The sequence below is a fragment of the Cervus canadensis genome, chromosome 1, assembly GCF_019320065.1.
Source record: "Cervus canadensis isolate Bull #8, Minnesota chromosome 1, ASM1932006v1, whole genome shotgun sequence".
NCBI classification, from domain to species: domain Eukaryota; kingdom Metazoa; phylum Chordata; class Mammalia; order Artiodactyla; family Cervidae; genus Cervus; species Cervus canadensis.
Window position 1 is genome coordinate 118,859,777 of NC_057386.1, and position 12,864 is coordinate 118,872,640.

General features: G+C 53.4%; 1 protein-coding gene across 1 annotated transcript in view; it reads right to left on the reverse strand.

The window, feature by feature from the left end:
• Positions 1-431: 431 nt before the first annotated feature.
• Positions 432-12,864, reverse strand: part of DTX1 (deltex E3 ubiquitin ligase 1) — a 38,987-nt gene continuing 26,554 nt past the window's right edge. The window contains exons 4-10 of the mRNA XM_043439736.1: positions 4,299-4,360; positions 3,773-3,934; positions 3,474-3,535; positions 2,805-2,963; positions 2,545-2,706; positions 2,368-2,457; positions 432-1,711 (exon numbers count right to left, since the gene is read on the reverse strand). Of these exons, the coding sequence (XP_043295671.1) occupies positions 1,487-1,711; positions 2,368-2,457; positions 2,545-2,706; positions 2,805-2,963; positions 3,474-3,535; positions 3,773-3,934; positions 4,299-4,360 (922 nt within the window). The 3' untranslated portion in view covers positions 432-1,486. The remainder of the gene's footprint in view (positions 1,712-2,367; positions 2,458-2,544; positions 2,707-2,804; positions 2,964-3,473; positions 3,536-3,772; positions 3,935-4,298; positions 4,361-12,864) is intronic.

Below are 12,864 nucleotides of genomic sequence, written 5' to 3' on the forward strand. Positions count from 1 at the left end.
TCCTTGTCTCTCCCTAGACAGAACCTGGTCCTCCTCCCCGAGGGCAGAGACCGGGGTTCTGAGGTTCCCGCAAGCCATTTCGGCGTCTCCCAGCTCCCCCATTGTTTCCTGGAGGCTCCCAGCCTGAGTTCCTCATTCCTAGTCATTGAACCCAGGAACTGCGTGCATTGCCTTGCACCTGTGCTGGAGAACAGAACTTCAACTTGTACCCTCTTGGGCACTAGGATTGGGAGGGTCTGCCTCCGCCACCATCACACCCCCAGCCCACCCCAGGACAAGAGAAGCGTGGGGACCCTCCATCTCCAGCTGCCCGAGCCTGACAGGGACAGTGGGCCTGGGTCACCATTTTGTTGCAAGCTCCCCCATGGGATGGACTGAAGTCCCCCAGAAACAGAGCCACCCACGCCCCTTCTTGACAGGAAAAGACCCAGTTGAGGAGGAGAAAGACCATTTATTTCTCCACCCACAGTGGGACTGGTAAGATTTTCAAAAGAGCAATCGCTGGCGTCCCTTTAAATCTTGGCTGACTTCCACCATGGCAGCCAATCAACAGAGGCGGAGCTGGTGAGTTGCCTGAGCAACAGGCCCCTGGTTGGCCGAGGCTATCAGCCACCCCACTGCGCACTCCCGAGGAAAGGGAAATGGACTCTTTGCTGTCTGGTCTGCTTTTTAAACCTGCTGGCCTAAGCCAGGCCTCTTTGTCTCGCTCCTGAAGCCAGAAGCTCCAGCCTTTGGATCTTGATGTTGGGAGTGATTTGGTGGAGAGAATGGGGTGGGGAGGAAAGGAAAACAGTGCCTTTATCAGGGACAGACATAGGCTTGGGGATGGGAGGGGAGGAGGTCAGGGTCCCAGAAGGATGAAGAGACATAAGCACAAAATAAGATTCTTCTAGTCTGTCTCCCTGGCCTGCCCTTTTGCAAAACTGCTGAATAATCTGGGGGCTTCCACCCCGTGGGCCATTAGTGGGTGGCAGAGATGGGGGGAGACTGAGCTTCCCAAATGGCCCCTTTTCTCCTGGAGCCCCATTGGGCCCCCAGGTGCTAGCCCTGAGCCCCTGCTTGCAGACAAGCCTATGCAGATGCGATAGAGACACAGATGGGAATCCACATGGGGTATCACAGGGGTCTTTCTGTCTCTTCCCCCCCAGTCTGGGGGTAAGTAGAGGCACGTGGGTGTGCGTGCATGTGTTCAACAGGACACGTGTGTTTGTGTGAGGGGGTGGGGCTCTGTCTTTTTAGTAGGGAGGTTGCTATGTTTTCCGGTAGACCCTTGCGACACTCTCAAAGAGCTAGGGTCGAAGCCGGCTGGCCTGCCATCCTCCCATCATCCCAACTGCTACCAGCCAAATCCCCGGAACGCTCCTGGCTCCTCCTGCAGGCTCCTCCCCAGCCCTGAACCTGGGCCGCCAGGACACACCCGGCGGGCGGAGGGAGGCATGTGCCGGACCAGGGGCAAAGCAGGAGGGAAGGTGGGTAGCCTCGGACCTCAGGCCTTGGCCACAGCCTCAGACACCCCCTGGGCTGTGAGCTCCGCCAGCACGTTGTCTAGGTAGCTAGCGTCCGGGTAGCCATGGCCCGTCAGGTTGGATCCAAACTCGGTCTTGTGGTGGATCTCATTCCACACCACGGTGTCCGACTCGCCTGTGGTGTTGGACGTCCCTATGGTGAAGATGAGTCTCCGTTCCCAGGCGGTGATGAGCAACCTCAGCACCTGGAGGGCGTGGCAATGGGCGGGGCAAATGGGGGCGGAGCGAGCAAGGGTCACAGGCAGCCCGGCAGGCCCACGGCTTGAGTCCCTCGCCGTCCACCCTGAGGTTACCCTGCAAGATTCTCCGTGGCCACCCAGCGTGCTCACTTCCTTCCCTAGACTGACTCCCACTCTGAGCTCCCCCAGTAAAACCACTTTCCATGTTATCAGCCTATTTCTTTGGGGTGAAGAGTCTCAAACTGATGACCCTCAGCTGTGTTCGGTTTGAACCTCACGCTGTATTAAATAGCCGCTTCGTTCCTTCGTTGGCAGTATTCAATAACCTGAAAGTTTCACGTGAAAATCAGAATTTCTGACTTCTTTTGAAAAACAAAAAGTAAAAGCCGACACTCTTCTGGTGCGGCAGTGAAGAGTCTAGACTGCTTGGGTCAAATCCAGGCTCCTGTGTGACCTCGCTGTGTGACCTCGGACAAATGACTTGCCCTCGCTGAGGCTTTGTTTGTCTCTAAAATGGTGTTAAGACCTTGACCTCAGCGGGCTGCTAAATGAAATGAGGTTTTGAGGCCACTGGCAGGGCTAGACACACGCACACTAGTTGGCTATGCCCAGTGCTGGGGCCCTGGCCTGCTCCCACACCCCCTTGCCCTCGCGGCACCCACCTTCCGGCCCTTCTCGTTGTTGGGCAGGTAGCAGTGGCGTGGGAAGCCTCTTGCAGTGAACTTCTTGCCTGGGTTGGGGTGCTCAGGGCCCTGTGGGGAGGGGCAGCAGGGGGCTTGAACCTCAGACGGCAGTGGGGAACCGCTGCCGAGTTCAAAGTCAGGGGCCTGAGGGCTCACCTGGATGCCGGTGGGGATGTCGTAGACGATGCGGATGGTCTGGGTGTCAGCGAAACCGGGCAGCGAGTGAGGGATGAGGTGAAACTCCATCTTCCCGGGAGGCTGAGTGCCCGTCTTCTCCCCGTAGATGGCCTTGCAGGTGGGGCACTGCAGGCTGCCATCCTGGGGCGGGGAGGGGGCGTGGCTGTGAGGTTCCCAGGCGTCCGGGCCCCTCCCCAGCCCTCCTGCCTGTCCCCCCCCCCCCCCCCCCGCCAGCCCACCTTGTTGCCATTGGAGTACATGGCCACGAGGCACAGCAGGTGGTACATGTGGCCACAGCGGCCCAGGCGGCCCACGAGCTCAGGTCGCACACCCTTGTGCCGAAGCACGCCCTCGTAGCCAGAGGCCGTGACCAGCCGCTCCATGCAGATGGTGCAGTCCTGGGGTCAGGGGGAGCACAGAAGGGAGACTGAGGACTGGGGGGGGCAGGACACCCCCAGGTCAGCACTGCCCCTCAGCAGGGGCCAGACCCTCACCCCACCCCCAAGGGCAGCAGGCCGCCCCCTCTCTGGCCTCCATCTGTCCAAGGGAGGGGACACTCCCAGGTACTGAATTCAGGTGCATGGCAGAAGAAGAGATGGCTCCCTCACACCCCCTCCAGACAGATTCAAGACTTAACTGTTGAAAACAAAGCTTAAATACGTTTGTTGGAAAAATATGGGTAAAAATAAGATGCAAAAACTATTATCAAAAGGTTGATAAATGTGAGTCTGTTAAATGTAGCATTGGTGTTTATCAAAAGATGCTGTAAAGACAGTGAGAAGGCAAACCCACAAACTGGAAGAAGAAGCTGTAACACATAGAACCTCACAAGGAGTGGGGTGCTGGGGTCTTCATCTCTGGAGGGGAGGCTGCCTGCCCTCCGCCCCCCTCCTTGCTCAGGGGCTCACCTCATCAGGTGGATTCTTCACCTTCTGCATGTACCTTCGAACCACATCTTCAGGGTTCTTACCTGCAAGGACAGAATTGAGCTGGGCTTGACTGTACCCCGAGTCTAGCCCTGAGGGCATGGCTCAGGACAGGGTCAGTCAGAGGGATAGGGTCAGAAGCTGTAAGAGCTGGTGGGAGTCACATGTCAGGGGTTGCTTGAGGTTTTATGTAATCGGAGTTGGTGGTGGATGGGGCCAGAAGAGCTCAGATGGGTTAGCAAGGTTAGTTCAGGGGTCAGGGTCTAGCTTAGGAGGCCTACTCTTCTTCAGGTGCTTCTTCTTGGTCTTGCGGCACACCCCGGGCACGCCAGGCACGGGCTTGACGTCGCTCTTGCTCACCGGCGGTGGGTGCAGGATGGGCTTGGGGGCCCGGGTCAGGCAGACGGGCAGCCCCGCGGCGCAGAGCAGGATCCCAGTCATCCCTGCGGGACGCCGGGCAGCGATAGTCAGGGGGCGGGGTGCTCATCCAGGCCCTGTCCACCCTGCTCTCCCATCGTCGAGAGGACCCTTAGGGTCTCTCCCCAGACTCCGCCAACCCGGTACACCCAGGAATCCTCGGATGGGTGGATGGGGTGTATCCCATGGACGGTGCCCACTCAGCCCCACCCAAAGTTGGAGCCAAGTTGAGAGCCTTCTGCGGGCCCCGCCCACCCCAGAGTTATAGCCCAATGGTAGGGGATGTGCCCTCTGGGCCACGCCCACCAAGGGGCGGAGTCAGTGGGCAGACTGGTGGGGCTGCCACCTTGTGGGCCCCGCCCTTCTTTTCCATCCTCCACTGGACCTCACCTGCCAGGGCCGGGTGGACTGGCCCTGTACCATTCAAGTTCTTCACCGGGAGGGCGGGGACCCTGAGAGGAGAAGAGAAGAGACTGTAGCCTCCCCAGACCAGATCAGGGGACCCTTCTTTGCCTTCTGTCTCTGGCTCACGGGCATGCTCTGATTCCTTTCTGCCTGTCCCACTCATCTAGAATGACCACTAGAGAATTCCATTCCTACTCTGAAACCTTCTGTCAATATTATGGGGTAGGGTGTGGCCAGGACCTCTGCCCCCCGTGATAATGTAATGAACCCCTAGACTTCATACTGACCCTCTCCCACTCCACAGCTGACCTCTTCCCAGGTGAGAGAAGTTGGCTCCCAACTGTTCCTTTTCATTGACTATTGTGTCTGAAACCCAACTATTCATGACTTAGCCAAACTTCTCTCAAAGTTTGCTGACGATACCCATAAAAGTTCTGGGAAAGAAGGATTTAGGGATCACCAAGGATCCACTTCACTGTCTCCCACTAGGACATTCACAACGTATGTGAACGTATTAAAGGCTCTGATAAGTCCTGCATAAGGAAACAGGTTAGCTGTGGCTAATCCAGGTTTTCCAGAGACATTGGATGATGAACGTTCTTCCCCCTCTGGAGTATTTACTGATGTCAGTTCTGGTGACTAACGCATTATCCCCTCTTCAAATGAAAAGGTCTCAGGAAAATGTAGCTTGCCTTCCATCTTTGCTCTTCCTTCTGAAGAGATCTAGCTTTTGGAATCATTCAGAGCTGCTTTCATATTTCAGCTCAACCATTAAGCAGCTGGATGGAGAAGGAAATGGCAACCCACTCCAGTACTCTTGCCTAGAAAATCCCATGGACAGAGAAGCCTGGTAGGCTACAATCCATGGGGTCACAAAGAGCTGGACACGACTGAGCGACTTCACTTCATCACATGGCACATCACCACATCTCTTATAAATGTGCTTCCTCATCAGTTAAATGGGCATAATATGGCACCTCCCTTTCAAAAAGATCCCTTGGAGAAAGGAATGGCTACCCACTCCAGTATTCTTGCCTTGGGAATTCCATGGGCAGAAGAGCCTGATGGGCTACAGTCTATGGGGTCACAAAGAGTCAGACGCAACTAAGCAACTAACACCTTCACTTTTTTTTTTAATGGCACTTCCCTTACATATGCTATGGAGAGTCAGTGAAATTCTACATGTAAAAGGCTGAGCACATTTCCTAGTACCTACTAGAGACTCATAGTTTCAACCATCATCACTACCATCATTGGGCTTCCCAGGTGGTGCTAGTGGTAAAGAACCGGCCTGCCAACACAGGAGACACAAGAGAAATGGGTTCAATCTCTGGGTTGGGAAGATCCCCTGCAGGGGGGCATGGCAACCCACTCGAGTATTCTTGCCTGAACTGCAAAGAGGTCAAACCAGTCAATCCTAAAGGAAATCAATCCTGAATATTCATTGGAAGTACTGATGCTGAAGCTCCAATACTTTGGCTACCTGATGTGAAGAGTTGACTCATTAGAAAAGACCTTGATGCTAGGAAAGATTGAAGGCAGGAGGATAAGGGGACAGCAGAGGACGAGATGGTTAGATGGCATCACCAACTCCATGGACGTGAGCTTGAGCAAGCTCTGGGAGATGGTGAAGGTCAGGGAAGCCTGGCATGCTGCAGTCCATGGGGTCACAAAGAGTCAGACATGACTGAGCCACTGAACATCAAGCACCATCATATCACCATCACTGTGTAATCCTGGTTAATTTCACCTCTCTTGCACCTCAGCCCACTAAGGTGGGTATAAGTCATGGTATAACTTCTCTCCATCTTGGAGAGGAAACCACAAAGGCATTGCAGGGATAAGCTTGGGAGAGTCACTTAACCCCTGTGCTCCTCAGTCTCCTTATCTGTAAAATGGGGATGATAATACCTGTCAGGAGGGTTAAAGGAGGAGGCCTGCTGTGATCTGTACAATGTGCCCACCTGGGTCCAGACTTCAGGGTTTAGCTTTGTGGGTGAACTGGTATCTTGCTGTGGATGGGCATGAAATCGGATGGGGAAGTTTTGATAAGGAGGAGTGTCATGAAAGCCAGGGACCAGGGACTTCCCTGGTGGTCCAGTGGTTAAGATTCCATACTCTCAATTCAGGAGTCCTGGGTTTGATCCCTGGTCAGGGAAGTAGAAGGAAGATTTCACATGTGGCAACAAAGATTCCCCATGTTGCAAGTAAGACCTGACACAGCCAAAAAAAAAAAAAAAGCCAGGGGCAGCGTGAAGGCCTGGGGTTGCTGCAGGAGGAAGTGCAGAAAGGGGTGGGGGCAGGGACAGCTGGGGAAGGCGCTGCAGCAGCCCCCTTGGCAAGCCTGCTCAGGTCTGACCCGGTCAGTGCTGTTTGGACACCTGCCCCCCAGGCACAGTCGGCACCAGTGAGCTGGGGGGAAGGTGTCTTTAAGCCAATGGTACACTTGGCAGGTTTGCGTGCCGCTCCAGTGGGTCCAGAAACACACACACACACATACCCCCTCGGAACGTGGGCTATATATGCATGCACATGTATAGGGAACATGCCAAGTGCAATAGAACACAGATTTATGCACACATGGAAAACACTGCACAGACCGGCACACACCCCTGCAAACGTGCCCCTGGCTCCATGTACACACACACTCCAGGGATCACATGATAGTTACACGCACACACAAATGTGCCCACAACCCAGGAGGCCCCCTTCCTGTGTAGAGATACAGACACAGATACACGTACACTTGGGGAACGTGCCACACACTCTTGCACGCAAACACACAAACGCACACACACACCAGGGAATACACACCATGCACACATACACACAGACACACCTCAGGGAACACACTCCACGAACACACACAGGTCTGGACATAGACACACACTTCTACACAGAGAACACCACAGAAACATGGACACACACACTCCAGGGAACACAGAGCCCAGAGAGATACCCACGTGCAGACACCACAAAGACATTCATTTGGACAGGAGAAGCCGGGTGGGACAGACTGGTCCACACACTCTGACCTACACTCCCCCACACTGACATGCAGACACTTGGCTGGGAGGCTCCCACTTTACACACACAGTAACACACATATGCACGGCACACAGCCCTCATTTTGTGCCTGCCCAGTGTCACAGGCTTATACCCAGTCAGCCAGGATACCCCTCCCAGACCCCTCCCCTGAGGAAGGTGGCAGCATCTGGAGCAGACATCGGGGTCCCCAAACACTCTGGTGACCTGGAGTCACTGAACACAGCTCCTGAGGGAGGTGCAACAGAGGAGAGGTACCATGGAGCCCCCAGGCTTGGGTAGCTGAGGTGTGACAGGGGAAAGATGCTGTGCCTCAGTCTCCCCATGTGTAATGGGAATAGAGTCTTGCAAAGGTTCAATGGGATAAAACATGCAAAGCTCATAGTCTGTTGCAGGGGTGAGAGTGGGCATGTCTTGAGTTTCTCCTCCTTGCAGGCTTCCAGGACCCAAGGGATGGGGGATCCATCTCCCCCTTCCTGGCATCTGTCATAATCCTCCAGGACATTCCTGCAGGGAGACCATCGCCCTAATCTCATCCCCCCTACATCCTCTTTTTTTGTTGTTCTTGGCCACACTGCACAGCATGTGGAATCTTAGTTCCTTGACCAGGGATTGAACCCACACCACCTGCACAGTGGGAGCAGAGTCTTATCCACTGGACCAACAGGGAAGTCCCCCAATCCTCTTATAAGATAGCATGGAGGCACCTCTGGCTTCTCCTCTTTCTGCTGTCCTTTGAAACATTTCCCTTGTATCATTGCTGTTAATATTATTGGCATGCAGATCTTAGTTCCCTGACCAGGGATTGAACCTATGTCCCTTGAAGTAGAAGTGTGGAGTCCTAAGCACTGGACAGCCAGGGAATTCCTTAAAACACTTCCAGTATAGACACACTGTTAAGGTCCTCTCTATATCCAGGGCTTCCCCATCCCCTTCTTCCTTCCTTCCTTCCTATCTCATGAGAAAACAATCCTTCCTTTTCTCCAGGGCTATCTGTAAAGTGGGTGGAAAGAAAAATATTTAGCATGAGGACCACCACTTCTTGTCTCCTACCTGTGGCAGACATCACTAATCCATCACAGCCCTCTCTCGAGCCAAGTAGAATCATCAGCACAGATTTCTAGGGAGCCTCTACCAACCAGCAAGGACAGTTGGCTGCCTCAGGTCTATATAAAGCACAAAGTCTGGTCTGGCTCATGACACTGGTCATGCTGAGCCTTTGGCCAGGGAGTTAGGGAGGGGGCTGAGGGGACCCCAGAAAGGGACTATTTTAGATCTTAGCAGTCCTACAATCTCTGGCACCCTTTAAAAGCCACAGAGGTCTGGGTTACAAAGATGTCTTGCTCCTGGGAGGAGGGTTGTGAGTAAGGTGTGATGGTGGGGCTGTTTTGTATTTACCCATCGGCAAGCTGGGGGACAGTCCCCAGGTGGCCCCCAGCCTCTCTCAATCTGCAGGCCCCCTGCGAGAACCCAGGGTAGCAAGGTTCCCACGATGCCGGAGCGTGGGAACCACCCAGGCCCCCTTTTGATGTGGGATGCACTGTTTCCTCCCAGTCAGTCAGTGAGAACATCCTCCTGCCCTGGACAGGAGACCGCTGCCCGCAGGCCTCCGGGAAGGAGGGGAGGGCTTTCGCCCTTGGCTCCGCCCTCCCCCCTCACCCACCTCAACGCCCCCACATGGCAAAGGGTCAGAGGAACCCTGCAGGCCTGAAAGCTGTTCTGACCAGAAGCTGTCCCAGGGCAGGGCTGGGCCCGATGCCTTGCCCATCTCTGTGCCAGATCCCGTTCCTCCTCTATCCTCAGTCCCTCCTGGCTCTTACCTTGCTAAGAGTAAATTCCAGCCTCTTTACTGCATGGGCTTTCCCGGTGGCGCTAGTGGTAAAGAACCCGTCTGCCAATGCAGGAGAAATAAGAGATGTATTTTTGATCCCTGGGTCAGGAAGATACCCTGGAGGAGGGCACGGCAACCCATTCCAGTATTCTTGCCTGGAGAATCCCCATGGACCGAGGAACCTGGCAGGCTATGATCCAAGGGTGGCATAGAGTGGGACATGACTGAGCAACTTAGCACGCACACATTACCGTATGCAACACAGCCAGTACCGATCCCTTGAACTCTACTTTTCCTGTGCTCCCCCCTCATCCACTCCACCCCAGCCTCCTGGTTTCCCTGGGACTCTGCAAACAGGCCAGGCACATCCTCACCCCAAGGCCTTTGCACTAGCTACTGCTCTTCCAGAATGCCCAGTTATCCTCATGTTCTAATCCCTCACTCAACATAGGTTTCTGCTCAAATGTCATCCTACTGGAGACCTTCCTTGCCACTTTAGAGAGGCCTCTGCCTTTGCTCTTACCTTACTTAATTTTATAATATGATATATAACTGATATAATATTAATATTATATTATACATAATTAATATTATATATATATATAATACCACAGTCTGATATAAAAGTCTATAAAAGACTTTATAAAAGTCTCCCATATAACCAGACCTTCCCTGGCACTGTAACCTCATCTCTTACTCTCTCCATCTCTGTACTCTACATGCTTCTGCTGCTGCTCTAAAATGCTGAGCCCTGCGACTTCCCCGGAGGTCCAGTGGTTAGGACTTTGCACTTCCACTGCAGAGGGCATGGGTTTGATCCCTGGTTGAGGAACTAAGGTCCTGAATGATGCACAGAGAAGCATACACACACACACACACACACACACACAATAGATGAGACATTGTTATATATATATAATAGATGAGATGTTATTCTCTCTATGTATAAAATAACAGTGTCTCATTGATTAAAATAATAATAACAAATGAACTGCTGATCCCTTCTGAGGCGTGCGCACTTGCTGCGCCCTCCGCCTGAAGGCTTTTCTCACAGAGGCTGCTGTGATGCTGCCTCAGCAGGAAGACTTTGCTCACCACCCACTGTCTCCGCTAGAACATGGCATGCAGTAGATGTTCAAGAAAGACTTGTTGCATGAAAGAAGGAAGGAAGACTGGATTTTTCGGGGATGTTCCGAGGCGATGCTCGGGCATGATCTCCCAGTGAATTTTTTTTTTTTTTTTTTGCACACATTGGAAGTGAGCCTTGAAGCAGATGCCCAGAGAAGCCTCTCTGTAGCCTCTGGTCCCCTCGGAGACTCTCTGCCAATGTCCATTCGAAAACGAGCACACTGGAATTCCCTGGTGGTCCAGTGGTTAAGACTCTGCCTTTCCAAGGCGGGGAGTGTGGATTTGACCCCTGGTCAGGGAACTAAGACCCCACAAGCTGTGCAGTGTGGCCAAACAATTTTTTAAAAAAATGCTGTGAAGTGAGCACGCTTTGTGGGCATCCATGGGAACAGCCCGAGTAAGCTTTCTCTAAGAAATTTCCAGAAATGCTTCGCATCCTTCTCAAGGCAGAGATTCCATGGCCAGGCTTTGAGGAACCCTGACCTTTCCTGGAAACTGTCTCAGGGAACACGACTCACAGAGATGGCCTGGGGAGGGGGCCAATAATTTCAAGAGCTCGCTATGTCCCAGACTTGGCTGTATATCCTCCCTCCGTCACCTGATCATCCCATTCTATAGAGGGGGAAACTGAGGCACAGAGAGGTGAAGTCACTGGCCAGTAAGTGGTAGAGCTCAAATGTGAGCCCAGAATGTCAGATTCTAGTCTGTGCTCTTCTCCACACACACAAAACCAAGTTCTCTTACCCTGGTTCAGAGACTAAGACAGGAGGCTGTATTTGAGAAAAAAAATCTCCCCAGAATGAGTCTGGAAAAGGGCATTTGGCTCCTCTCTCCTTCTTTTGTCAAAAGACAAGCAAAGAGAGATGCCTTCTACCTGCTCTGGCTGGGAGGGCAGTGTTCAAAGGCAGGATGAGATACCATGGGGAGGGTTTCCTAGATGCTGTTCCTCACACTGTTCCCTGCCTGTTCCTATCTGGCTATCTTTGCCACACTGTACCCACTGACTGTCCATATTGTCTATTCTCAATTCACCTTTTCTCTTTGAAGACAAGGTCACCAGCTTCAGGAGGCTTTTCTGATTTACCCCCAGTGAATACATAACCACTCTTTTTTTTTTTTTGCCACACCATGTTGCATGATGGATCTTATTTTCCCAACCAGAGATTGAACCTTGTGCCCCCTGCTTTGGAAGCCCAGAGTCTTAACCACTGGACCACCAGGGAAGGGAATGGTTAGGGAAGCCCTAACCATTTTTAATTCCCAGGGGAATGCGTTTGTCTTTTCTTTGAGGACACAGACGTATCCTGTCTTCCTTTCTAGCTGTGGAATTCCACCCCATCTCTTCTACCAGACTACAAGCTTCTGGAAACTTGTCTAACCTGGCTCTGTGACCCCGGGATTGAGGATGAAACTGGGCATAAATGGGTTCTCAGTAAGTATTGAATACAGGAGTTGAGCCAACTACGGAATAGATCTATTTCTTCTGAGGTATCTTCAGAGGGAGGCCTGGTGTCCTTAGAAACAGTAGCTCTCATACCAAATGTGCTCCCAGAGACAAGGTTGGAGCAGGGATGGCAAACACATGACACGTGTATTAATGCTAGTACTGCACCCATGGCAGACATCACCAGTCCATCCCAGCACTCCTTTCCGCTAAGCTAAAGGACTCCAGAAAGTCATTCCCATTCAAGCAGAGACGGCACATGAACTGAAATCTGTTTGTCATTTATCCTGCAGATGATGGAACTGAGGCACAGAGAGGGGAAGTGACTTCACGAAGGTCACCCAGCTGGTTAGCAGTCCTGGAGTTTCTGAGTCAGAGGCCAGGGCTGAGCCCACCAGGCTGATATGTGGGGCCATCTGGAGGTGGGCCAGCCTTCTGAGTCCTCTGTGCCTAGAGGTGGGGCAAAGCCTTTGACCTGGACCCTGGAGCTGGCTCAGGCCTAGGAGGGCGCATCGGGGGCTGCACGAGTGGGTATATTTGCCTGCTCTGGTTGCTCCTTTCCGTCCCAGGCAACAAGGGGGTTCAAGACCCCAGGGACGCAGGAAACCACGCTGACACTCCCTATAGTTTCCATCCACCTACCTAGGCTGGCCTTCCTGTCCTCTCCCTCCCCTCCATGTCTCCGGCAGGCTCCAGACACGTCACAGTCTCTGATGGTGGTTTCAGGTCCCCCGATGGGCCTCAGGCCCTCCCTGGACACCTGGTGCTTACGCCATGACCCCTTGGGGAGCCCCTGGAGGTTCAGGCCTCAGCTATTTGGGTCCAGGTGGGTGAGGACAGGGCAGGAGTGGGAACGCCACATCGTGGGGAGAAGGGAGTTAAATAACGGCACCTACCTCCCTGGACCTGCTCCTGTGACCTGCCTCCCCATTGAGTGCCCACTCCTTATGTACCTGAACTCTTGTCCCCCACAGTCCGGGGTCAACCAAGTCCCCACCCCCACCCCCCACAGAGCCAGAGGGCTGAGAACATCACAGCAAGCTCCAGGGAGGTGCCCCATGGGGCCAGCCAAAGCCACAGACCATCAACGGCTGCCGTGGCCT